This window comes from Dermochelys coriacea, chromosome 8, assembly GCF_009764565.3.
Source record: "Dermochelys coriacea isolate rDerCor1 chromosome 8, rDerCor1.pri.v4, whole genome shotgun sequence".
NCBI lineage: Eukaryota > Metazoa > Chordata > Testudines > Dermochelyidae > Dermochelys > Dermochelys coriacea.
Window position 1 is genome coordinate 7254255 of NC_050075.1, and position 27794 is coordinate 7282048.

Here is a 27794-nt window from a genome sequence, read left to right on the forward strand (position 1 = left end):
AAAAGCTGAAGATGAAAGTGAAATGATTTAAAAAGACCCACATCAGCACTGAGGGAGAGGCTTACTGATGAGATGTCAACTGCTTAATTTCCCTCCTACAAACTTTTTCATTATCAGCACAGTTACTAGTAATTGTAGAACTATAAGCTTGTATCAACCCCTCCTCTTCAATGCTGTATCTTAGCTATATGGGAGTGCTCCAATGCTAATTCAACCCTTGAGTAACTGGAGTCAGTGGAGTTACACAAATGAATGAACTGGATCTGTTGTACAGTGAACCAAAACCTAGACTTCATTCTGCACTGCTTGCACCATGAAGATAAGCAGACATCAATGAGAATCCAAAAGGTTATTTATTTTTAAATATTGTGTTTACCCCAGAAGAGCAGCTCGATGATGCATAATCTCCCACATGAACATCTGAAATGCTGGGGAAGGGGGAACATTTGACTCTGACATTTGTTTTACAGTTAGACAACAGGATTAATCCTTTATCTCAGGGGCTGCCTTCTTTCCATTTAAAGGAGGTACACTATAATTGTATTTAAAAACATAACTTTTTCTGAAAACCTCACAGCTTCAACAGTGGGGTTAGGAGTCCAGGGAGCTTCTGTATTCGCCCCTTGCAGAACTTAGCGCTACAGCGAAGACCAAAAACTTTCCCCTAATTTTTCCTCATGTGAAATTCATGTAGCTGTGAGAAGCTGGCATGCCTCTGTGTCAGCAGCACGGCTAATGCATCTGTCAGACCACATGACTAATTGGCGGATTTACAAGCTTTTCCCATTAGCTATCAGAGTCCTTAGGCTGTCAAATGTCAATAAAAACTCACTATGCCACAGTTTCACCCAAAAAATTGGAGATAATTTATTAAAAGTTATCACTGACTGAAAAAAGTCACTAATGTATTTTATAATAAATTAACATTTTTAAACAGAAAAAACCCCAAACCATAATTACTGCATTTGCTCATACTTAATATATTTATGTTTACAGTATGGTACTCATTAGGTTCCCCTTCACAGAAGGGAATTTTCATCCACACCACAAGTCTCTTATCCACTCTTCTGACCACACCAGGAAAAGCCTTCCTGGACATTTTCCTGGATTCCCACCATTTCAGTATCCCTCCTTCTACCTTGTTTGAGCCAGACCAGATGTGTATACTTTGAGATTTATGGCCAGCAGCAGAGAAAGGGTGTCAGTGGGCAATGCAAGCAGCTATACAAACAGGATTTGAGCTGCTGTTTAAATATTTAAGTTTTACAGTGCTGTGAGGATAATGGCAGGATGGGTTACCACACTTTGCAAAGGGCCCAGAAAGCAGAGAAGATGCAGTCCCCTCAGCCATAGTCTCAGCAGGGAGAAGATTATAAAATCTCTCTTCATGGGCCTCTCTGGTTATGTTGCATTCATTGCCTCTCGTTACTGCTGCACAGATGTCCTTTGCCATTCAATCCCAATTGTAGGACAAATATGAATTTTCCTTGACATCATGAATGGGGTGTAACCGCTAAAAGAATAAAGTGCCCAAAAAGAAGTGCGTGGAATTTGAGTGCCTCGCTGGTTTAAGAAGTTGTTGCCTTAGACAGCTCAAAGCAGTCCTTAAAGAAGTTTGTTAGCCCTTGGCTAGCCAAGTCAAGGGCAACCCATCAAATTCAATGCTTAGGTAATGCAGATAACCAGCAACGTCTACATAATTATTACTGCTCCTCCTGTTATGGGACTAACAGTCCTGAAAACTCAGATACACCTCTCCACACGCTAAATACCTGCACTACTGCACTGTTACTGAACCCAGGACAACAACAAGGAACATCCACCCCTCGTGACTACTTAACTCAGTCCTGGGCACCAGCACCTCCTGGGAGGCTACCCAGACATGACTATTTTAAAGCTGCAGGCCACCCAACATGATCCTTTTAAATGCCTAGCCAGATGGAAGAGGTGATTCCAAAAGGGAATGTCAGTGTGTATTATGCTAATCCATTCAAACTTGGACATTTTCATCTGCCTTTCTTCCATCTACTCCTGCTCCCCCTCACCCAACCCTGTATTGAGGATATTAACAAGGTCAGCAAACAAGATCCATTGGGGGGGGGTGGGGGACAAAAACCCAGCCCTGTACTTTTCCATCTCAGACATTCCCAGGGACTGGAAACGGATCCCCCCTTCACTCCATCCAGCTGCCGTGTGAGAACAGCACATTGCACGACAAATCAATGGGTCCAAGAAGCACCTTGGAAGGGAATCCCTTCCAAGACTGTTAACGGAACTTATGCTCACAGCAGCACTCATGATCCTCTGGAAGCACGTGGCTCTTTGGTCAGTGTAAGCAGTCAAAGTCAGCAGTATCACAGCTTCTTTGTTTAAAAAAAAAAAAACGAACGAACACTACCGCAGTTAAGCCTGGCCAGTCTGCCAAGACCTTGCAGCAGCCCAGCAAGCCACCGGCATGGCTAGAGAGGGATCAATCACCAGTTGAGAGTGGTTTACTCAGCAACCTCTCCATCATCTTCCTGGTTCTCTTCTTCCTCCTCCTCTGTTTCTGTCTTAATCTGTGCCACTCCCAGTCGGTACAGTGTGTCCCGGATCACCACCTCACCGGGCTGACAGCTCTGCACGATTTCATGGATCTGCCGGTTCACAATCTCCCTGCTGGTGAAGAAATCCATCAGGCGGTTGTAGAGGTAATAGTGGGTCGCGTTGTCGAAAGTGATGGGCCTTTGGCGCACATTGGTGGTTTTGCTGTCATTGATGGCAGTGATGATGGCACTGTAAGGCTCTAGCTCTTGGCACAGTGAGATGGAACGGTGCTGAGCAGTTGGACCACTCTGGCTGTTCTGCTCTGCCCCGGTGTGAACAATTCGGCGGGCTGTGGATTTGGTGACTGGGTGCTGGACAGAGTGCTCAGCTACAGTCATATCTACACTGTAGTGTTGGTCTAACAGCTCCGGGCAGGATACACGCTGAGGGAGAGAGAGGAATAAAGATTGCATACATACCAGCTGAATGCTCAGCAGTTTCCCTTACTATGTCTGATCCCAAAAAATAAGAAAGCCCTAAAATTTCCCTGAATTAAAGAGACTAGAATAATGACCTGGAGCAGGATGGAAGCAAATATACTTGGCTTGCCCCAAAAGTCCTACAAGGATGGGTCCCGTACACCCCATTGCCACCGCACAGCAACTCATCAGTGATGTTCTCTGACTCCCCAGCCTCCCTGTCAGGTAAGTAATGACCAATAGAAAATTATGTTATACAGGATACACTGCACTGTCCCCCTTAAAAATGTGTCACATCTCCACTCCGTGAGTTGGATAGTTATGGTATTCAAGAGACAGACTGCACTGGTAAACCAGCGACCCTGTGAGGAGTACAAATGTCATGCAATATAGACAGTAGAATTTGTCTGCAACTCTCCTCAGGAGCAACATGAAAAGTGAAGCCACAGCACTGGGCAGGTAATGAAACATGCATTTCCAAAGGTTCAGTCATCTTAATAGGCAGAATGTGGGTCTCAAAACTTCAAGATTAGCCTAGTAACAACAGATTGCATAAATCACTCACTTTTTTTTTTAAACTTTGCATTAATTGCACACCACACAATACAGATACCAACACTAAAAATTCCCAATATCCTCACAGACAGCATAGACTGAACAATGTAACTAACCGTTGGGGGCTCCATAGGATCAGAGAAGCATCCCTGATTTTTCCCCCACATCTGGACAGTCAGGTCAGGGCAGCAAATATCGGCACACAATGCCACCGAAGAAGCCATATCCACCACATAGACTGGAGGCCAGTGGCGTGAGGAGACTAGTAGGTCCACGTGGTCCCGGGCACTTTCCCCTCTCACAACGTACTTTGAGCCACACACCACCTCAGAAGAAAGTGAAGAGGACAAACATGAATTTTTGGTCTGGTGCATTGCACTAGAGCTGAGAAAGGAGAATTTCTAAGGAACAACAGAGAATATAGAACAAATCCAGTGTTACACTTCCTCTCCTCAGTGCGTCTGGAAACTACCTGGGCTCAGCAACCTCATGTTGTTTAAGATTCTCTCTCCTCCCTAAAAAAGCCGACTGTATCCCAGGCAAGGAACAATAATTTCCAATCCCACCTCTGTGGCAGAGTCAAGAATTCAACACCAAACACCCTCTTACTACTAGGCAACATGGCATGAATGCTTCTGGAAGGCAAAGTCCACCCCCAGGAGAAAACCTGGCTCATCTTTCCTCACCCCTGAGTGTGGAGAACAAGAACCCAAAATTCACTACCTGCCTACTCTCAGTCTCCTGTTTATTCTTCCAAGAGAGGGAAAAAAAAACCCACCACATTTTGTGGTAGGTCATGTGTCAGTCAAGTTACTGTCTAAGCATCTTTCAATCACATCTTATAGCCACAATGCAGTTTTTAGTTTGCCTTACCTGATGTGGACACACTTTGTAGATTTTTCCTCCTGTGTGCTGGACTGGGGGTTGTTTGGAATCTGCCCCATTCTGAACAAAGTCATAAAGAGCCAGGAGGGAGTAACAGAGCTGGTCCTAAGAACAGAGACACCAAGAGAAAAGCCCGCATTTAAATTAAGAATCAAAGCCTGGGGCTCTCCAAAGAAGGTCATGGCTGTAAGTGAAATATCACAGAAGTTGTATTTAAACACATGATAACTAACAGCCTTTTAATTCATTGCTCAGTACCGTGAGGATGACAAGCAACTCCAAGATGAGAAGACCATGACAGAGTAATTATAGGTTTCCATTTTCCAACCCACCAGGGTTGAATTTTTCCCCCATGTGTCAATTACCCTGTAATCTGCAGGGTCTTGTCATTTCTAATCACCTCTTTCCTTTCTAAATATAGTGGAGTGAAGTTACTTCTCATATTATCATTCTGAATAACCACCATCTCCTCTTGTCTTACAAGAAGTCATGAGAACGGTTCCCCTTCCAAAATTTGATGTGGTGGGGGCACAGTGGGGGACAGGGAATAGGCCTGTTACCTTCGTGTCTGCTGCCCCCCAGGGGATGCTGCACTGTGTCAAGAAATACTGCAGCTCTTCCTCACTATAAGAGTTGATCTGCTCCAGTTTGCAGGATTCTTCCTGAAGCAGCCTCACCAAAGCACTCCCACTACCTGCAGAAGCAGAAAGCATTCTCAACACCCACCCTCAGAAGGGAAAGGACACCATGTAGTTTCTCCAGAAGTGGGTGGATGGTAGCCAAGAAACACAAGGGAAGTCAGTGAGGCTACAATGAAAAGGCGAAATACGTGGAAAGTCCCAGAACCAAAGGCAAAGCCCAGTTTGATCCTGAACTACCGAGTCAGCAAATGTTTACACTTCTAATGAGGTTTTCTGGGTTCTGATGGCATCATGACATTTAACGTGCACCAATTCTAGGAGTTAGCAGGACCAAATCATCCAAGGAGCACTCTCAGTCCCTCCAAATATTCTTAAATAATTTGTTGGGATTAAAGTGTTAAGTGGGCATCAAGACAAGCTTGGAGACCAGTCTGCTGCATTCCACTGCACAGGAAGTCCCTATCTTTTAAGAGCTGGCTCTACAGCTCCAGGCCTACCTCTTCATTTTTGTCTCCACAACTCTTTTTCCACACAGGCCTGCCTGCATGCTCCTGTTTCTCCACCGGCTTTCCGGCTCCAGTTCCCTCCCCCAAAATTGGCCACTAACCACCTTCTGCTTCAGGAGGGCCACATGCTACTATCAACTCTGCCCTGCGCCTTTTCCCTGGAATTCAAACTCAGTTCAGGAATGAAGAGGTTAACTTTTTTTTTTTTTTTTTTAAATTCACTCCCCCCTTAGAATTTAATAAACCCTGGGACCTCAGTTCTCTCCAATGCAAGGTAAAATTTCAGTGTCTCCGCTAACCAGAGTTGTAAGAAAAGAGCTGGTAATGGTGAATCCAACTCTGATGCAAGTTATTCACTCATAGCTCATTATTATATATGATTGAAACATAGGATGTTCTGACCCAGCATATTAACAGCATTAACCAGAAGTAAATTTAGGTTGTGGTATCGGAGCTATATTACGCCCATCATCTGGTCCTTTATTCTTTTTATTCCCCATACAGACTTAAGACACTCCCCTCTGGTGTCTCGGCAGCAGCACAAAACAGGTGCCGTCTGCAGCTACAAAATACAAGTTTTCACAAAACAGAACAAAGAGTATTCTAACAGTTTCAGCAAGTGCTGAGTGACTAATCTCCCTGAAACATTCTGAAAACACATTCTGTTTATAGACTTGGATGTAATTTATTTGCAGCAATGGGATGTTCTGCTGGAGTCAAGATAAAGGGAAATTTAAGTGATCACAGCTAAGCATTCAGACTCCCCTGGGTAGACCAAGTCCCCCATTTGGAATTCATAATTAGAAATACCAAAATTTGACCTACACATCCCCCTCTGGCTTTGGTGGATCTAAAGACTCCACCAGGAAGTGCCAAGCACTTCTCTTTAGAGCATATTGTGTAACAAAACCCTCAGTTCTTAACTGCAGATGGGTCACCTACAGATATCCAACAGCAGCACCACCTCTAGCCAAAGCAGCCCTAGGAGCTCTATGGCAGTGAGTTACCTGGTACCAGATGTGCATCTAGGTTCTTGTCCTTCTCAGTGTTGACAACCACAGCTCCTCTCATGAGTGGTGGGAAGAAGGGGGCAACAATAGAGGCATCAAACTTGGTGATCGGGATGCTAGATGGGAACGCCACCTGCTCTATCACTTCTGTCTCCATCGTGGACCAGAAATCTTCTACATTTACCTCGCTGGATGACAAAAACTCTGGCCAGGTAAACTAACAGAGGTGAGAGAACAAACATCATATATTCAACAGCACACATGCTTCATTTCTGATCAGCTCTGTTTCCACTTGTGACTTGAAACAGAAGCATAAGGCTAACACACACACCGTCCAGAGTAGGAAAAGGAGCCTAGGGTCTCCTTACTGTATTTGGGGTTGGAGTCCACAGGACTCTTCTGCCCTACAAGGATTCAGACCAATCTACTTTAGCTAGAAACAGGGTTTACTACATAGCACTATTAGTTTCCCTGTGTGTTAGGAAAACACTCCATGACACCTCAGAGAAACTGCTACTAACAAAATCAGAAGGATGCTTCAAAGTCAATACACAAGAGGATGGTTATCTGAGAGTTTCACTCAGCTTCCTTACACAAGAATCCTGATGGCTCAATGGTGTGATCCAGTAGGACAGACCCTATTTTTCCCAAACTGCTTATCTAAAATCTCTCCCCAAATAGAGGACAACATGGAGTCAGGCCACATACTCCTGTTTGTCTAATGTTTTCTGCTGATGCCTAAAATCCTTGTGTGTAATGACTATGAATTACTAAGTTTAGACTAAGCAAATGTCTTCTTGAGACTTTACCTGGGGGGCCTGCCCCTTATTGCCAAGAGACCTGGAGTTAGCCAGCTCTGTTTAATTAGCTCTGCCTTGCCACACCTGTGCTGGGGTTAGGACTTTAAAAGGGAGGAAGCCCAGCAGTTAGGGGTTGGCTGCGGAGGAGAGCAGTTGAGCTGGGTTGTGGAAGGAGAGCTAAGCCACAGGAGTGGAGCTAGCTTCTGTGGTGGGTCCCCTGGAACAAAGAGCCGGGCTCCAGGCAGGCTGTCCACAAGGGGAACTGGGAGCGGATGATGAAGAGAGGGGTGAAAGATATTTAACAGTGTTTTATTCTGGAGCTCTGCTGAGGGGCCCAAGGAGAAGCTCTGGGATATGCTCCTCTGTGAAAGAAGAGTGCAATTCTCATTGATTTAGAAGGACTTTGCTGCTGGCCCAAAGGGACTATGCAGAGGCCAGCTGGGAGAAAACAGCGTGGAGCTTGTGTTACAGCTGGACTTGGATACCCCACAAGGGAAGGGAACTCTTAAGTGACCTAAGGGCTAACCCACAGAAGACACAGATTGAGGAAACCAACAGGAGGCAACCAAAGGGAAGGCCCAGCAATTCTGCATCCAGCCACAAGGAAGCACTAACTGGCGAGTCACTTCTGCACATGTGGGGCTTGCTCGGGGATGGGACTATAGAACAGAGACATGCATTAAACAAAAGCTGGAGGGAGCATTTGTGACAATCTACCTCGACGTTCTTTAGTGCCAGGACATTTTCTGCATTCCTCTGGGCTATCTCAATCTTGGGTGCAATGCCACAGACGCCACAGATCATATCATTGTAGTCCCGGACAGTGAGGCACTCAAAAGCCCAATAGCCATTGCACAGAAGCTCCTGGAGCTGACTCAGCTCCTCGGGACTCAGGGTTTTCTCTGTGAAGAAAAGAGCAGGTTATTTTTGAGGTCATTTCCATGGTTTACTCAAACTGCATTCACACAGCTTTCACTTCCTAAAGCCAATGGAGATAGCACGCTACTCACCAACAGAAAACATTTCATTACTCAGAGAAAGCACACTCCATAGATTTATCTCCATGAAATTTTTGGGGAGAATTGATAATAAAGGTACTGTTTGAAATGGCTCTCTTTCAGAGTCCAAAGTCTCTCAGCAACAGGCCAAGACTGGCTCTAACGGGAGTACTTTTTAAGGCGAGCTCTAAGAACAGCTGGACACCGAAGAATCTATAGTAGCTCTTGGAAGCAATTTTACTTCAGGGTGTCAGCGTCTTTCCCCTTTGAAATCTCAATTGCTGATATCACTGATAAGGAAAAAGCCTCACAGAAGCAGCTGGACAGTTCCAGAAGAGAGATTCATATAATGTTTCTGGATTCCTCAGAGAGCAGAGTATGACCATAAATCCCCCTACTTAATAAGAACAAGCATCAATAGCTCAGACTGGCAATGACATGTTGCAAACAAGATGCAGACACACAGTGTAATCTATTTTAAAGTGAAACATCCCCCAGGAAGGGGTTTTAGACAAACAAGGTTTTAAATTAACCCAAGTAACCCCTAAACAAAGCACTTCTAGAAGCAAAGAGCCACATGTTCCGTTGCTTGGAAAGGAGGAAGTTAATGGTTATATGGGCCATTTTCTATCAAAGGCTGAATTAATATAGGTTCAGAAAGAATATAACCTTAAACACCTGTGTCATCGGTAGGCCTATGGCTAAGGATGGCTCTGATCTCACATCCTGAAGACTATTCCCTGGTGCCATATTGCTTTCCCAATCACCTGGATACTTCCAGACACACCATCATCTGCCCAACGTGTGACATTCCATAGCTCCCATCACCCACCCCCCAGGCATCAATGCTAGATCTCCCCTCCAGCCTAACCTAGAACCCTAGCTGCCTTCTCAGCCTGAACTCATCACACTGGGAAGTCTCCAGGCCGGCTGCCTGGTTCACCTGACTGAACAAAGAATTCAGGCCTTCTTTATTTTCCCCTTTCTCCTCTTTTACCCCGTCCTTGGCATTGCAAACAGATTAGCTGCCAGAGTAACCCCACTCTCTTGTCCTGCAAACTGCCACTGAAAGGAGTAGCCCTTCCTTTCTGCAGAGGAGACATTAAAAATGCCCGGGCAGGAGGGGGCTATAAAATGTTACATCCTGGGAAGATGGGGATGGAGCCAGTAAAGTTCAGGTGAAAGACAGAGGGAGAGACAGTTTTTCCCCTTTCACAGAAGATGGCAGCCACCAAACAATACATTTGACCGATTGCTAACTAGAGCCATTTCCATCGGTCTGGATACTAAAGATACTGAATTCTCTGTTTAACACACACAGAAGAAACCTCTCTCAAAACCAAAATTCTACTCAGCTCAACAGAAATACATTAAACCTCAGAAGGGCTGAGTTTTATAATCCAGCAGTCACTTACTACTTTCATCTAAAATTAAACCCAAACCCCTCTCCACACAATTCTCAGAGAAGAGGGAGGTCAGCAATTCAGAATAGCCACTGGTCCAAGAGAGGGCCAGGGGAGCACCTTACCGGTCTGTTCCTGCACAGATTCCAGGATACTGCCAACTGCTACTTTGGGATCCTCTCCAAGCTTAATATGGTTTCGGATGGTGAACAGAAGGTCCAGGCTCACTAACAACTTGTTACCCACGTTGAACAAGCCTGCAGTTTAACAAACAGTACAGCAGTTACCGGGGAAGATTTAGAATTCCACAGACACCAAATGTAAAACACTTGTTTACTGCCAAACAAGTCATGCTGAGTTTGGTTTAGAAGGACAAATACATTATGTCTAGAAAGGCCTTCTGGGGTCTGTATTCCCTCTCCTTTCACTACAGCAGGATTAGCTCCCTTTTGAGTCTTGCCTTTAATTGTAACAGCACCAAGCCCTGCACTGCTTTACAAAACTTACAATGATCACAGCTTCAATTCCCTGAGCCAACAAGGACTAGAAAGCCCATGGAATTTCAGAATTGTTCAGCTGAGCCTGAGCGCTCATGGTCTGCAACACAGAATGAACGATTTACTATTTGCATATACAAAGACAAGTGGGTGTGTTCTCAGTCACTATCATGACGAACATACACCTCACTAAGGAAGAGAAGCAGTTCATTTAATCCAAAAATTCAAGTCTGGTAGGGTGGAGAGAAGAGATCTTTTCTGTACAAGGAGGACTCTTCTGTCATAGTCCAGAAGCCCTAGATATCTGCATATTCGTCTTGATAGATTAGCCCACTGATAGTTTGGTTTTTTTCCCCTTACCTGTGTATATATCCATGAAGCTATGCAGGGCCAGGCACTGCAGATTCAGACACACTTTAACCTGGGAAGTAACCACCTGTAACCGGTTAGCAGTCAGCAACCAGCACTCCTGTGGACCAGCAAGAGAACTGTAACATAGAAGCAGGGGGAAAAAAAAAAAAACCAAACACACCATTATCCCATTAGCGAGCAACCACACCAGCCACTAGTTGAGGAAATGGGAAGGCAACTGATTGCCAAGATTCTTTCCAAAACCATCAGCCTGAGTTCTAACAACAGACAGAACCAAACCTAGGCTGAGCTTTAAGAATCTATGCACAACCCATCACAACTATCAGGATCCACACAGCAAGCACTCTGACCGGCAACAAAATGAGAACAAGGAGAACATGTAGTATTACAGCACAACTATAATCCTGCTGCTTTACACTATTGAACCCTTCACATATGCCTCACTGTGCACCTCACAAAGCATCAGAAATGGAAAAATAAAATGGGATTAGCAACCAGAAGCTGATGTCAAATAAGATTTAAATCTAGATTTAACGCTCACTCAACCTACTGAACTCTCCTGCTGTAGGAAAGCAAACCCCAAGGGTGTGAAATTTTAATCTGAATCTGGAGAAACCAAGAGACAGCTCATATCCAATCTCCTAAAATCTCAAAGTACAAAAAAGGTCATAGGGACAAGTAATTCAATGGAAGAAGAGAGTTTAAGGTTCTGGTCATGCATCATATGTTAAATGAACGAATGCTTGAAGTTTGCTCGTTAGCTTTCAAAGGAGTGCAGGAGCTGTGATAGGTTGAGAATCATTGTTGCTGCACTTCAAAAGAATCTGGAGTTAATCTCAAAGATGGTAGCTGCACAAGGATTAATACTTGTCAGCTTTCATGCCTGGAAACGTTGGTTCATTGGATGTTATCAAAAAGATACTACACAAGTTGACATGATGGCATGAGCATTCAGGACTGAAGTGTTCTGAGTAACAGACATACTGCAGGTCAAGCAGAGCCATGAAAGGGTATAGAACTGGAGTAAGCAGGTGGTACTACAGGACCAGGACTGAGGTGGACGGATAGAGCTGTGGATGGAAAATTAACACACTGCCTGCTTCTGGATAGTATTTGCAAGTCCTTCACTTTCAGAAGAACTACATTCAACACCATTACCCATCTCAGATGCAGAAAGGGCCTGAATACATATTACAATAGTCTACTCCCAAACTCACATAAACATGGATGTGAGTAAGGCTGACCTTGGGAGCTAAGGGAAAAGTGCACTTCTTACAGAGATGCAGGTTGCACGGTGTTTGCAATGGCTTTCATATGGAGAGGATAAAGCAGTATTTTCCTCAAAGACATCTTTAATACAGAACATCAGAATAAGATTGAATGAGAGAGTCACAAATCTAAAACAGGATCTTACTTCTGTCCCCCTTTGAACAAAGGGCTGTTACAGAGGAGGCACTGCGTAGATGGAGACTCATAATAGTTTGACCAGGAGGTCTGCTCGATGGTGACCGTCTCCTCACTCACGTTGGACAGGATGAGCCGTGAGCTGTTGAGTTCGTGGATGAGCGCGAAGACCTCTGCCAGTTCCGACTCATTCTCTGGAATTTGCATTACCTTGCGCAGCAGCTGCAGTGTTGATTGGCGCTGGATCTCTTTCTGGGACTGTGTTAGGGGTTCACTGGTGTTCAACACATCAGGAAGACCTGAGCTGACCTCCTAGAAAGAGAGCCAAAATGTCACTTGGATTTTGTCAGACAAATGTGGAGTAAAAAGCTGATTATGAAGCCTCAACACTCCTGAGAGGTAGATAACTATTCTTCTCATTTTGCTGATAAGTAAACATATACAGAGATATTAAGTAATCTGTTCTCGGGCAGAACAGCTTAGTACAGAAGCCAGAAATGCTGACTCCAGTCCCCTGCTCTGTTAGACAATGCATTGTCTCTGCAGCTTATAGCTTTAAGGGATGGGTTATTTATTTTTATTTCAGTAGAACTGCTTTATAAATATAGGTAGAATGCAGCAGTGAGGAAACCTCACCTACCATCATTTACCAGCTCCTGCATAAGCAACAACTCTTTGTAGGCCTTCAGAAAATTTGGTGATGAAGTGTTACCATATAGACTGGATGATGGAGAGCATGGGGTGATCACAGCAAAGTATATTCATTAACATTTATTCAAACTATCATTTACTCAACTGCAGGCAACTGCATAAATTCTCATCCCCTATAGCACATGGTCAGACACAATGCATGGTACATAGAAGATAAAAATCCACAGAGGAGGTGATTTGCAACTGAATGTTAAGAGAAAACTAAGTGTCCAGCACTGAATGCACTGTGATTTTAAACCCCCCCCAAAAAAAAAAAGTGATTATGGTGCAGTCTATGGAAATACAAGCAACTAGGACAGGAGTGGGCAAACTTTTTGGCCCAAGGGCCACATCAGGGTTGCAAAACAGTATGGAGGACTGGGTAAGGAAGGCTGTGCCCCCCAAACAGCCTGGCTGCTGCCCTCTACCACTTCCCGCCCTGACTGCCCACCTCAGAACCCCTGACCCATCCAACACACCCCGCTCCTTGTCCCCTGACCGGCCCTCCTGGGACCTCACCCCCATCCAACCCTTCCTGCTCCCTGTCCCCTGATCCCTATCCACACCTTTGTCCCCTGACTGCCCCCTCCCAGGACCCCCCACCCCCTATCCAACCCCTCCCTGTTCCCTGACTGCCCCGACCCCTATCACCCCCACCCCCAACAGGCCCCCCCAGGACCCTTGACCCATCCACTGCCCCCTCCCAGTACACCACCCCCTATCCTACCCCCCCTGCTCCCTGTCTCCTGACCGCCCCATCCAACCACCCTGTCCCGACAGCCCCCCATCCAACCTGCTCCTCCCCCTGCCCCCTTACATGCTGCTCAGAGCGGCAGGACAGGCTTATTCGAAAGCCTGGGAGGTGAGTGGGCGGGCGCAAGCCGCGCTGCCTGCATGGTGGCGTAGCTGTGGGGAAGGAGGGACAGCAGGGGAGGGGCCGGGGGCTAGACTCCCCGGCTGGGAGCTCAGGGGCCAGGCAGGACAGTCCCACGGGCAGTAGTTTGCCCACCTCTGGACTAGCAGCTCAAAGAACTACAGTATATAGGAAAAGAAGAATCAACACACTAGGGGGCTCAACAGGACAGAAAGAACATTACAGCCTCTAATCCAATTAATCAGTAAAACAAATCATCCTGACAATGCTTTCAGCTTGTGTTTCTGTCTAGTCTAGTGATAAGATAAATGGCCTGTCCAAGAAAAGGGTAGACTGCATTGATTCCAGAACAACAAACCATATTACAGGAATGTTAAGGCTGTGACCAACCAAACAAAACAAAACAAAACAAAAACAGAAGTCCAAAAAAGCCAACAAGGAGAAAAACAAACCAGAGTCTCTCTCAAAAATGCCAGCCCATCTTTGTGCATTAAGGAAGCAGTTAAAGGAAAGCACTATGTTCTTTAAGTATCTGTCTATGTGAGAGTTTCACATGGGGTTATTGGAGGAGGTTTTTCGGGGGGGGGGGGGGGAGAGAGAGAAGAGGGTAGTTTTCACACAGTATGCAGAACAATTTTGTACTTCAAAGTAAAATACAGCTGAAGGAAACAAGTTTCCTGTACAGACTGGCAGGCAGCTGGCTTAGCGGGCTCAGTCAGCATGTAAGAACAGGGCAAACTCTGGTTTTATTCAAAACAATTTTGCATGTAAAACACAAATGAACTTCAAAACTAAATTTATAAAATCCAGAAGCAGATGTTTGCTCACAGTGGCAAAAACAAGCATCTTAAGAAACCAGAGTTCATTATTAGCACTTTTATATATAAAAGTTATCAAAGCAACCTTATTCAAATTAATAAAAAAAAAAAAAAGACAATCCTGGCTAAGAATGTGTCTGCCAACAATTCAGGCGCGGTGTAACAGAGTTACAAGCTCTTGCAAACAGGACATTGTAGTACACAATGGACAGACTGAACTGACACTTACCATCGCAGCTCAGTCACAAAGGCAGCATCAGATTACACAAATGGGACCACATCTCCTTCAGACTGCACAAATCAGACAAGGCTGATGCTGCTCTCTAGTTTTAGGAGGTTTTGCCCCATATACTCCATGCGGCATTTTTTTAATTGCTGAGCGCTCCCAGAGGTAAGATTGAGTACAATTAGTCTGCAGTACCTATTCTCAGTGAAAACTACCATTCACAGCTGTGGGCAGTGTACAGCCCCTAAAAGAAGTCACTACACAACTACAGTGGGTTGACAATTTTCCAGCGGATCATTTTTCAGTCACCAGATTCTGTTTCATCAAAATCTAAATGTTCACCTAAGAATGTCAATTTTGATAAATTTTTCATTTTTACAAAAGCCGTTTAATAGGGTAGAATAATTCCAAGAAAGTCTGGAACTTATGTTTTTACTTTGTGGTTCTAAAGGCCTGTTCACTTCAAAGAGAAATTTTTTAGAGTCAAAATCAGAACCAAACTTGCCTATCAACCTGAAACTAAATTTTTTTTTCAACAATTTCATTTTTGTGGAAAATTTTTAATTTTTGGTTTTGTTCTAATTCAGAGCAAACACAAATTTCAAACTGTCAGTTTCCCAGAGAATGGAAATTCTGAGCTTCAACCAGCTCTCTCTCTCTCTCTCTCTCTCTCTCTCTCTCTCTCTCTCTCTCTCTCTATATATATATATACATATACATATACATATACATATACATATACACATAGCCCAGAAAGCCAACACACTACAGCAAGCTATAACACTAGTCAGTGGCTGGAAGCTGAAGCTAGACAAATTTGGACTAGAAATGAGAATTTTTTTTTTTTAAAACGGTGAGGGTAATTAGTTATTGGAACAATTTACCAAGGGTTGTGGTTGATTCTCCATCACTGGCAATTTTTAAATCAAGATAGGATGCTTTTTTTTTTTTTTTAAATAAATATGCTCTAGGGATTATTCAGGGGAATGCTATGGCCTGTGTTATTCAGGCAGTCAGACTAGATAATCACAATGGTTTCTTTTAGTTTGAAATCTATGAATCTAAAAGACCAAATATAATTAACTACATAGTTCAGCAAGCGTGAAAGAACATAACTCACCAGGGATTTCACAGTTTTCTCAGCTCTATCTTTGGCGAGGTTGTAGCCACAGCTGGGACAGATCCGCGGCTTGTGCCTATTTGTGTATACATAGCTACAGGAGGGGTTCTTACACTTCCCTCTGCCACGTGATGTTGCCAATCCCAAATCCTGGAAAGAGACAGGCAAAACTTTCTTCTATCTTACTTTCATACGCCAACAGGCTCAAGACAACAGAAGCCTACTAGAATAGCACATGCTGACCACCAATGTCTAACATTTAGTTTCAGGAGATAAACCACAGGCATGGCCACTTACTTTGAGGACCAGTTCAATTAATCTGTATGCTTTAAATCTAGTTCCAAATACCATAGATACTTGGCAGAAGAAACAAATTCAGCAATAAAAGGATATTTGACCCTCCTGGATTAATGCAAGGGGGACATACAATTGCATTAGGGCACCAAGAAAAATCCAGTTTTAAAGGGGTTAGTAGTGAATATGATTTCAACACAACACTAAACTTTCTAGTTCAATGCAGCTGTTGTAAGTCAGCAATGAAACACCTATATCAAGAGTTCTTTCGCTCACACGAGGAGCCAGGCTATTTCCGTGCAAGCCTGAAAGTCGCAGGAGTAGAGATATTCTAGAGAGATGAGCCTGACTGAGAAGCCAAATCATAAGGACCGTGTGACCGAAAGTACTTGTAATACAACACAGAACCGTCCAACTTTATGTCACTGGCTCAAATCCAACCCAGGTCAGTAGTGACCCGAAATCACTACCTGCTGAAGCCAGCACAGCAGTTCATGGAAAAAATGAGCTGGATCTGGCCTCTCAGGCCAGGCCCTGTTAGAGAGGTGTCACTTCACAAAAACCACCACTGCAACAGGTGTTTCTTATGGCAGTCTCAAGAGAACAAATATTTCATCAGCATGGAAACCGTGGCCTACATTCTTCCCCCTAATGATGGCTCCTTCAGGACAGAGTTGAGTATTAGTACTGCCATGCAGGGAAGTTTACCTTACCATTACCCATGCAGGAGAGAGACGTTTAATGCTGTTAATGCAGCACATTACATGGACAATACTTGCATTTAAAAATTAAAAGAGCCAAATCCTAAGCTGTGCCTTTGGAGCAGGATGTAGAGCCAGAAGTGGTTGCTTGAGTACCCACAAGAGCCTTAAGTTTAGAATCATCAAGTCCGAAGTACTAACCATGAAGAAGAAAGCAATTGCCTTTCAAATATATTGCTAATTCTCAACACACGCTCAGTGGTGCCCCCCATCAGGAATCAAACCCCCAAAAGATCCTTACCAAAGTTACGGTGCAGCTGTATTTATAGGAGGGAAATACATCTGGTTTGACCTCCACTACTTTCACCTGAGATGCTCTGCTGGCTGGGCTGCTGGGGAGCTGTAGATTGAGAGCGGTTGAGGAGGGGGAAGGTGGGGGGGAAAGCATATAAATCAAACATTTGAGAGATCTGGCACTGATTACAGCTCACAAGCAGTAACTATTCATGGCTTTAAAAGAAGACCAGTGAACACCTTTAAGTAACAAAGGATTTTAGTACATTTTTTGCAAATTATAGGGTTAAAATTCAAACTTATTCCAACAGCTTTAGCTTCTTAACCAGTCATCTCACAGCACACCTGCAAGAATATTACTTAGTATTTCAATCACACATCACATCTTCAAAGCACTAATGGATACCCAAAATACCCCTCTGAGATAACTAAGGAGGTGTTACCAAAGACGCAAGTGGAAGGATTAATCCAAGGCCACAGAGCTTCAGAGCCAGGATTAGAACTCAGCATTTCTTTGCTCCAAAGTCCTGTGCCTATGCTGCCTAACACAAATCTCACGTACTAAGTAACATTAGACACAAATCCCATCATCAAGGGGTTACCAGATTTATACTCCGTTTCTACACATTCAGGTCAGAAGAGTGAAATCCTACCCTGAACTACAGAGAAATCCAAGTGCAAGCGAATATGCATTTGGAAAAGCAAGAATTACTCTTACCTTTCGCTCACTAATGCTAGATGGCTGTAGGACAGACTGACCCAACTGCTTCAGCGTACTGGACTTCAGGCCTGAGGTTCTCATAGAGGAATGCTTATCTTGAAGGAGGAAAGAAAACAACAGGTTAATTGTGTGAAATCTGCTTTTTGTTTTGCTTTGACAACTTTGGCAAAAGCAGCCACGGGACACAGTGGAGCTGCTGTTCTCCGAACCTGAACTGATCAAATCAGGCTTTGCAAATCCCATTCTGTCCAGCTGAGAGGTCACGTGAAGTAGCACTTTGCTGTCAAAAGCTGACTTTGTAAAGAGTCCACTGGTGACTACAACAGACCCACTGAACGCTAAACCACCTGTAATCCAAACAAGTACTTCTAAAATGTCTTTGTGGGGCATTAACATTGTAATATCAAGCCAGCAAGTCACTATAGCATTCCACTACATCCCATGTGCTAATTGCCTTCTTCTCCCCATGCTTAAGGAGCTTGTGCTGTCTAAGCCTATTGTGGATGGCTTCTTGCTTTTACCATTACTTGGAAAGCCCTGTCGGCTGCTGAGCTGCTCGGTGCGGGCTTCTCTCCCCAAGTTAGCAGGGGCAGGTAGGATCGCTCTCATGGGTCTCGCAGCAGCCAGTAATGAGGGCTTGGGTTTTGGTTTGCTCTTCAGTTCTTGTCCTTTGGGTGCAGCAGCAAGAGCATCAATTCTGAAAGACAAGAAGTGCAGTTGTAGCAAAAGTTCCACCTATGCCAGTGAAGTGCAGTCACATACTATGGCAGAGGGAAGAATGGAAGAGGGCAAAACTAATAGCTACGATGATTCTGGAAATCAAATCTCTGACCTCAGATTTATCCTGATTCACTTGTTACCTAAATGAGCCATCCAAGAAGCTCAGATGCCAGTACTGATCAGTACCATGAACACTGCCATACACAAATGATGGCTCAGTGCGATATCTCTATGAATCACTCAAAATTGACTCACCCCATTGGCTTTTTTACAGTGGTAGCTGGACTGGCAAGTGAACTTGTCATCTCAGCAGATGGCTGTGACCCTATCCCTATGCTGTCTTTCTCAGGCTGCTCCAAGGAGGAGTTGCTCTGCACACTGCTATCTTTAGCCAGCGATGCTGCTGCTGCATTTCCTCTGTTTGCAAGGATGTGAGCCTCAGAGATTATCACTTCTTCCCACTCAGTCTCCTGTATCTGCTCCTGAATAGGCACTGCATTCAGTAGCTGGCTGACAGCTTCAGAGCTTTCCAGAGTAGACTTGGTGGCATCTTCCCGAGCAGCTGCCTTCTCTGTAGCTACAGGCTGCTGACTTCTTTTAGCCCCTGGTGCTTTGAGGGGGATACCTGAACTCTGCTCAGCTTTGCCTTTTGGTTGCTTTTCCTAGAAAGAAGAAGAAGATCAGAACATCCCAGATGTTTTAGAGCTTCAGACTTTTACAACTAAAACTTATTCATATCTTGCCTGATTTGCTGATGGCTGCTTAACATCGGCTAGAGGAGCAGCAAGGCAGGGTCTGAGCAGTAATTTGTATATAAAGCCAGAACAAACCTTATCTCCTCATACACTGAGATCCTTGCTAACATTACATACAAAGTGTTCTATCCTGTCAGGCCTTTTTCACAAACACTTCATTACATAGCATGAGGCCGTGTCTACACTACAGGTGCAACAGCAGCAGTGCCACTGTAGCGCCATAGTGTAGACACATGCTATGGCAAAAGAAGTGGTTTTCCAGTCAATGTGGGTAATTCACCCTCCTAAGCAGCAGTAGGTAGGTCAATGGAAGAATGATTTAGTCAGCCTAGCCACATTTTTCCTGGGGGTTAGGTTGGCTTAATAATGGCACTCTGGTGTGATTTTTTTATTTTTTCCCCCACAGCTAGGTTGTTCCAAATTTTAAGCATAGACCAGGCTTTAGTCATTTTTTAAACCCTCTCAGGACATCAGCATTACTATCAAAATAGCCACCTCAGAACTCGTTCATCCATTGCTTTCTCTGAATATGGTGCCCTCTCTTTACAGCTCCAGCTCTCTAGAGCTGCCTTTTCCACCATACCCAATCTAGGAGCTAAGTATACTAAGTGAGCAGCCAGGTCTGTTACACACAGGACCTTGCTGACCCAGACTGTAGTGGGGAGGAGGGTGGTGGTTCTGGAATTCCTGTGGCTTGGCTCCCAAGTGGTCCAACTGTCCTATGTATTTTGAAGTTTGCTGTTTGTTTCCCTTTGAGATCATGGTAAAATGGCTGTAGTGGAATCTTAGCCTACTAAAATGCCTCCAAACCAGACAAGACTATGCTTGTTTTGTTTACGCACCTGTCTATAAAAAGACCATGAGACAAGTGGTTGAACTGAGTCCCTCAGTTCATTTGATGCTGTAAGCAGGTTTGGTGGGCACCTTTCAAATACTGGCATCATGTTGCAGTCAGAAAGCAAGAAAGGAACAGTGTCCTGTCTAAGGATCCGGGCTTCACAAGGTTGTCCCTTTTATTCATGATTACCACATGAGTGGCATCCTCACCACAGAGACAAGAAATTCAGAAAAGAGCTCTGTGATAGAAAACAAGTCTAACCCTCTCACTGGTGACTTGCTCTAGCAGAGACACTGGTGGAAAAGTACAGAGATTCGCTTCCTCAGGTCTCTGACCTGCCCAGCACACAGACTTTGGGGTTTCACAGGTATTTACGCAAGTGTCACTTTCCAGCTGAGACTCAGTCATTGGAAATAAAAGAAAGTTATGAGAAGCGTGGAAAGGTACCTTTGGGATCCATTTCCCTCCCAGGAAGTTCCCGCACTTTGGGCACTTTGGCGGTTTGTGTCTGGTGACATAAGTAAAAGAACAACCAGGATTGGTGCAGTTTCCATGGCCCCTGCGGGTGTAAGTGGTTGTCTGAAACAAAAGGGTTGCCAACAATTTCTTTTCAGAATTAGGTACATAAAGCCAGATCACAATCATCATTCTCTACCAGTAAGCACTCAAACATTAATTCTGTAATCACCACAATCCTCCATAAGCCAAGTAGTACTACACATTTTACAGATGACAAACAGATGCACACGAATATTTTGCCTGTAAAAGGTTAGTGAGTCAGGGTTGTAGTCAGAACCTAGAGGTTCAGAGGTCTAGGTCCCTTTACTGATCACTAATTATCATCAAAGGCCCTTGTTTTCTGCGGCTGTGCAATTTGGCACAAGATATAACCCTTGCTGCAGAAGCTAAGCTTGCATTTTTAAAAATGCATCTCAATCCTTTATGAATGCGAAGAAACATGAACCAAGCATAAGATGATTCATTGCCATACCAGTCTGCAAATAGCCAAGAGACGTGAACTTCTCTATTAATCGCAGTGGATATTAACTGTAATATCCGAAGTTGACCCTTAAATTGTGAAATATCTCACGGATGATGATTTTAACAAAAGGAGAAATGAAAGGCAATTCAGGTTTAGGTACCAAAAGCCTCAACTGTGTCTCAGTACAATTACCAGCTCCTCCATCGTTCCCAGTCAAATCTACACAGTATAGCAAGTCATGCACCATTACAAAAAAAATGTGTAGCATACTACCAGATGAAAGTGTGAAGACAGCCTAAAATTAAACGAAATTTACTATCAAAGTAAGCAGCACAGAAGGCGGTTGTATTGACTGCATTATTTGTTTCCATATTCATTATAAAACTCCATTTTTTTTAAAAATTTATCTGAAGCTGTTGCACTAGAGTATACAGGAACTTATATGAGAGAGGAAGGGATAGCCATCTGGTAGGGTAAAGGAGCAGAACATGATAAAGCCTCTTAAAGCTATGTCTAGGCTAGGAGTTGGAAGGTATCAGCCAATATATGTTAACAGCCTAATGTAGACAAATTAGTACCCTAAGGTAGACAAGGCACACTAACACCTTCCATATACTACTGTAGACAAGCCCTAAGAGAAACATACAAGCTCCTCCTTTACTCACCAGTTTGATTGCCGTTGGGTTCTCCACAACAGAGTGAGCCGGGAGAGGTAGCATAATGAACTGTGTAGTAGGCATGGAGGAGCAGCTCTCATCTGTGTCCTAAAAATAAAAAGAGGAAAAGATACGTAACAGACAGGCGGATACATCTAGCTAGCTGTGTTCTGACCTTTTATTGAGGGTCTCTTCAATATCAGATTTAAGAGTATATCATACAGTAGAGCAGTGGGGCAGCAGCAGTACAAGTGACAGGATTTCAGGAGAGAAGGACTAGTGGGAGTGCTCTGCAGACTGGATCATCAGATTGTCACTCTCTTTACAATCCAAGGACTATGAAAGCAACTGAATCCTAAACAGAAACTGCTTTATGTCACTGAATCCTTAACACCAACCAGGGATTCTAAAGGAGTGCTCATTCAGTCCTCTGCAGCTGGGAAGTTAACCACGTGGGACAGAGAGATAAAACACAGAGATACCATAGAACAGTGCTTTAGTATATCTGTGGAATCCAACCCACACCGCACAGCTTGATCCAGCACTTCATCTTTTAGGCCTGAGGGTAATAGTGGAAGGGAGAAGAGGAGACACTGCACTGCATTTTTGACTGACTTATAATGAGCAAAGATTGCTGCTTCCATCACTATTGATCTAGTTGAGCTGTGGAGCAGGAGTGGTGTAATTTATTAATGTCACTTTCAGCCAGCATGAATCACTAACAAGATTTTAAGCAGCTATAGAAAAAATTCAGGCAATAAGTTAGCTAGTAACTATTTCTATCATCACTAGCTTAGCTTACCCTCCCGGTCACCACTGTTACCACAGACAAACCATCAGAAACCTGGGGTTGTGCCACAGCAATGCTCCCATTGGAGATGTCTCTGCAGCCGCTAACCAGAGTCTCTTCGATAACCACACTAGTTGTCTGATATGGATGTCCCTCTCCTATTTCCAAAGAAGCCTCATCCAGGAGGATATCTCCAGTCATTTTATCTGCTATGGGTCTGACATAATGAGAGAGAATCTCTGAAGCAACTACTTCTTCTATAGTGTCTGACTGACCAAATGAGGCAGTCTCTTCCGTCAGTCCTTCAATGGCAATGCACTGTTCAGAAATGCCAACATGGCTCGAGTCCACAGAAAGGATGTTTTGCATGGCATCATGGGCAACACTCGTGATGTTGGTGGAAGCTGTTACTCCTTCAGATGCTGTTTGACCCTGTGCCAAGCAGAGTTCTAGGTGCTGCCTGCTCCTGTCCTCTTGGAGAGTGGTTTTGGGGATAATTATGTAATCCGAACGAGGGAGGATTTTACGGAAACCTGGAATGTCTGGAACTACTGCAGTCAGAGTGGACAGCTTGGAGTTCTGTTGACAAGAAAAAGCATGGAATAGAGAGGAGCAAGGGACACAGAAGAAGTAGGTTTGATTCATGATCATGGCTAAGGGGTGGGGTTTTTTTGTTTGTTTTTTTTAAGTGTATCCATTACAGCTCAAATAACTTCCAAAAGCAGATTGCTGGCAAGTCCTTCACATCTCTAACAGAGGCTTCAGAATCCCCCCTCTCTTCTTATCCCCTACATTAATCCCACTCAACCTGGAGGCCTTCCCGGGAAGTCATTATTCCTCTTACCCGTAGGTACTGGACAGGACCCTTTAGGAATCTGCCAATGCTGCTCCTTAGGTAGCTGGCTGGAGCAACAGAAGAACTCACCTTCTTTTCACCCCCAAGCCTCTACAACAATCCTAACTCAAGCAGGACTACAGACCAAAATCCGTAATTAAGTGCATTTCTCCCACATAATCATGATCTGCATTGCCACTAAGCCAGCCATATTCTAGGACTGGTCTAAAACATCTCTCATACATATAGTTAGTCTGCTTCTGTCCTTTTATGCACTGTGCTTTGTCAGGTTACTATTACTATAACTGTAACCTGTATTACTGTACTGCACTATAATGTGACTCATTCCAGCGTAATCAGATATCATTGGACTCAAAATGCTTTGCAAATTTAAAGAAAAGGAGAAGCTCTTCAATTCTAATGGAGAGGCCATCTCAACTACATCTGAGTACGCTGAAAACAATGCTTACTTGACACCAAAACCAAATTTACATTAAGTAAAAAATAGCTGGCAGCTCATGACTTTTCCTAATATTTTACTCATCATATTTTCAGGCAAAAGCAAAGTATAAAGCAACTGATGATTCATATGCCTAGGGACAGCAGAAGATGTGAAGCTATTTAAGAAAGTTGACTTACCGGGTCCAATCCTTCTTTCTCCAGTTTGGCCTTTTCCAAATAGTAGCTTTTTTCAGCCACACTGAGCAACCTCCAGCTCTCACTGATCTTCTTGTTAATTTCAGATTGGGGGAGGTGGGGGAGCTCCTGCTGTACTTTCAAATATATATCATAATAGTACAGGAGGTAAGCAGATCTGAAACACAAGTGGATACTGAACTTAAAGTCTATTCCTTAACAACACACCTTGAAACAAAGACACCACCAGTCGTATACTGGCCTCAAGGGCAATTATGAGAATTTATGAGAATTATGAGCTTGTTTTCCATACTCAGCCAGAAAAATGGGAAAAATCTTTATTAATAAAAGTAAAAACATATAAAGAGACTTAGGGGACAGGGCACACAGACCAATAACAATTATTCAACAAAATGTGAAACATACTTGATTCGCTAATAGTGCTTTAACCATTTAGTGGACAAAGTGGTAGATCACAAATTAAAAATGCAATTATTGGGTACTGTCAATGGATGGATAGCCTCTTAAGAGAAGATGGGCCTCAGACCCACTTGTGACAAGATCAGCTCAGCTCCACAGGTGGGAAAATGATTTTGGTCATGTGATAGGAAGGGCAGGTGACTAACTCTGGCCAAGCCTAGGGATATAAGGAAGAAGCCAAAGGAAGAAGCCAGTAATGCTCTAGGTAGGACAGATACCTGGGAAACTGCAGCTGGTCTGAATAAGCAGTTGCAGGTGAGTACTGCAGGGAATAAAGGGATTGTTTAGATTACAGTCTAACTCTATTAAGGAGGGCTGTGGACTCTAGATTCCTGGTTTTCCGAAAGAATGAGACCGCTAGGATTATAAATAGGACCCTACAAAATTCATGGCCATGAAAAACGCGTCATGGACCGTGAAATCTGGTCTCTCCCTGTGAAACCTGGTCTTGTATGTGTTTTAGCCTCTACTACAGATTTCATAGGGGAGACCAGCATTTCTCAAATTGGGGGTCCTAACCCAAAAGGGAGTTGCAGGGGGGTCACAGTATTGCCACCCTTACTTCTACGCTACCTTCAGAGCTGGCTGGCCAAAGGGTAGCAGCTGTTGGCCTGGCGCCTAGCTCTGAAGGCAGTGCCCTGCCAGCAGCAGTGCAAAAGTAAGTGTGACAATACCATACCATGCCACTTGAGCTGCTGCCAACAGCAGCACAGAAGTAAGGGTAATGGTATTGCAACCCCCCCCCCCCCACTCCTTTTTGGGTCAGGACCTCTACAATTATAAAACTGTGAAATTTCAGATTTAAATAGCTGAAACCATGAAATTTACTTTTTTTTAAAATCCTACGACCGTGAAATTGACCAAAATGGATTGTGAATTTGGTAGGTCCCTAATTATAAGAAAGGGGGAGCTGGCAGGTGCCTGTTCAAGGAGAGAGAATTGTTTGAATTGTGGAGCCCTTGGTATGATGTTACTGCCTTTAAAATACTAATTTATTTTCCTTTGCTTTCATTGAAGGTAAGTGCTTACCTGTACATGACTTTGCTCTATTTTATAACCAAGAGCCCCATGTACTTGGTAGCTACAGTGGCCTAAATTCTGCCACATTCCAGAGCAGCAGACTATTAATTCTAGCAGACTCGTGTTTTAAAAAGACTTATTTAAAATGGAAATACTAATGTTTAATTTGATATAAAACATTCTACTATGACCCTTAATACTTCAAGTTGTCATTAGGTGTCAGTCAATACCCGACTGAGATGAATGAAGTTGTTCCCCATTAGAGCTTCAGTTTCAGGCTGCTTGCAACTCAGACAGGCAATATAAGTGTGTGTTTTATTTTGTTTTTTTACTACCCTTATGGTTGCAATGTTTTTTAAATGAAATTTTAGATTCTGGAGTGCAATTCTGCAGTAAAGGGTTTCCTCCCCACCCCCATGGAATTGCAGAGCTTGCAGGACTCTGGTCAAGCAATAGCAGTTATCAGAAAGGTACGGTACATACATAACATAATTTCAAAGTGGTATGGCTATATTCCTGTATATAGGATACATATGTACTCTTCTGTGCTGAGTAACAGTTGTTTAGGGCAATAAGTAGACCAGACCAAATATATTGCAGAGGTAAATCTTTTACCAAAGGTAATGAACACTGCTCCCAAATTGTACAAAGCCAGAGATTATATAAGCAAGGAAGACAGAGGAGCTCACCTGGGTTTTTTGGCCCTTTCCCCTTGATCTCCAGGACTTCTGTATTTTTTCTTCTTCTTAGATGGTACTGGAGATGCATAGGTGTAGGTGCCCTCTATTTCCTCCATCACTACAGTTACTTCAGTGCCATCATACTGAGCCTCCATTGCTAAAACAGACCATTATTTAAAAACGCATAACTTCAGAATCTGAATAACACTTCAGTTTTTAGTAAATTGTCTTTAATTCATCTTCATAAACTAAAGATTGCACTGGCCCTTGATTCCACGAGATCAGATATTTAGCTTTATTTTCACTATTTTCTTGTTTTGTACAGTACAAAGAACACAGAGGGACACTAGTGAAGTAAGTACAGACCACCAACGTTGTCAAGATAATCACAGTAAGGTACCGTGATAAGGAAAATTAGGTTTCTGAGTAGCAGCCGTGTTAGTCTGTATTTGCAAAAAGAAAAGGAGTACCTGTGGCACCTTAGAGACTAACAAATTTATTTGAGCATAAGCTTTCGTGAGCTACAGCTCACTTCATTGGATGCATCCGATGAAGTGAGCTGTAGTTCACAAAAGCTTATGCTCAAATAAATTTGTTAGTCTCCAAGGTGCCACGGGTACTCCTTTTCTTTAAGGAAAACTAGGTGGCTCATGGGACTAGCTATTTTCCTTTAAATTGCTAATTCAAGTCCAGCCCAGAGTAGTTACACCTAAAAGTTATTTGGGGCAGCCACCATGAAATGTGTTGGGGTTTTTTTTTTGGATTTTTTTTTTTTATTTAAAGCCCAGGTCTCAGTGGACAGTTCCAGAAACCACTTTATCTGACTGTCCACGCTCACAAAAGCCAGGCCAAAGATTGAATGAGCATGGCGCTAAATAATCCTCTTATCCTAACAGGTGCCCACTCCATTTATTCTGAAGCAGGCTTTATTAAGTACACGAGAGTCAGGATTTCGGGATCCACATGACCACAACAGCAGGACAAAATTCAACAGAATGCAGAAAAAGGCCTCAGAGCGGCCTTCTCCCTCGGCAGGACACAACCAGCTAACGGGAGCGAGGCAACGCAAACCGGCCCTAGAAAGAGAGTCATGGGTAGGTCTGGCTTGGCGAGCTCGCTCCCGAAACTCGACCCCGCTCTTCCCAGTCCAGACCCGGGCCACAAGCAGCGCGTGGTCGGCCCTGGCAGCTCCGCGAGGGAGGGCGGCGCCGTCACCCGTCACGGGTAACAGCTGCCTCAGCCAGCGACGCGCCGCGGAGCCCGAGGGGCCGCCCGGGGCTGCGCGGGGGAGCTCGGCTCGCCAGGAGCCGGGCAAGCAGGCGCAGCCCAGGGATCCCCTAGGAGCCCGCGGCAGCCGGGAGGCGCCAGGCCGGGGTGTTACTCACTTGGCGGGGCGCGGGGGCGGCGGCGGACAGAGGGGGCCGCGGGCCCAGGAGGCAGCGCTCGGCGACGGGGGCGGCCGCCCCAGCATGCCGGGGAGACGCGCCGCACGGCTCCCAGGGAAGCGGTGACGGGAACCTCGCCTCCTCTGGCGAGCGGCCGCCACACCGGAAGTGCCGAGCCGCCCACAAGCCCTTCCGGGGTCAGG

At 44.3% G+C, this 27794-nt stretch overlaps 2 protein-coding genes across 5 annotated transcripts; one reads left to right on the plus strand and one right to left on the minus strand.

The window, feature by feature from the left end:
• Window positions 1-842: 842 nt before the first annotated feature.
• HMGXB3 (HMG-box containing 3) lies at window positions 843-27745 on the minus strand. Of its 4 annotated transcripts, none has more exons than XM_038412578.2 (20): window positions 27592-27745; window positions 26216-26363; window positions 24030-24204; window positions 22568-23134; window positions 21775-21873; window positions 20575-20706; window positions 18790-19196; window positions 18342-18511; window positions 17812-17909; window positions 17101-17199; window positions 15805-15954; window positions 12087-12388; window positions 10661-10788; window positions 9929-10060; window positions 8120-8304; window positions 6600-6819; window positions 5006-5139; window positions 4434-4550; window positions 3677-3886; window positions 843-2969 (listed from the first exon to the last, which is right to left on the minus strand). In XM_038412578.2, the coding sequence occupies exons 2-20, from the start codon at window positions 26359-26361 to the stop codon at window positions 2493-2495; spliced, it is 3948 nt and encodes a 1315-aa protein (XP_038268506.1). In that variant the 5' UTR covers window positions 26362-26363; window positions 27592-27745; the 3' UTR covers window positions 843-2492. The 4 variants fall into 4 exon arrangements, with proteins under 4 accessions (XP_038268506.1, XP_038268505.1, XP_043347219.1 ...); XM_038412577.2 differs by having other exon boundaries at window positions 18336-18511; XM_043491284.1 differs by lacking the exon at window positions 22568-23134 and having other exon boundaries at window positions 18336-18511.
• Window positions 24756-27717, plus strand: LOC119859904 (pulmonary surfactant-associated protein D-like). The gene is made up of 4 exons (XM_038412744.1): window positions 24756-24761; window positions 25898-25996; window positions 26532-26560; window positions 27103-27717. The coding sequence occupies exon 4, from the start codon at window positions 27202-27204 to the stop codon at window positions 27715-27717; it is 516 nt and encodes a 171-aa protein (XP_038268672.1). The 5' UTR covers window positions 24756-24761; window positions 25898-25996; window positions 26532-26560; window positions 27103-27201.
• Window positions 27746-27794: the final 49 nt, after the last annotated feature.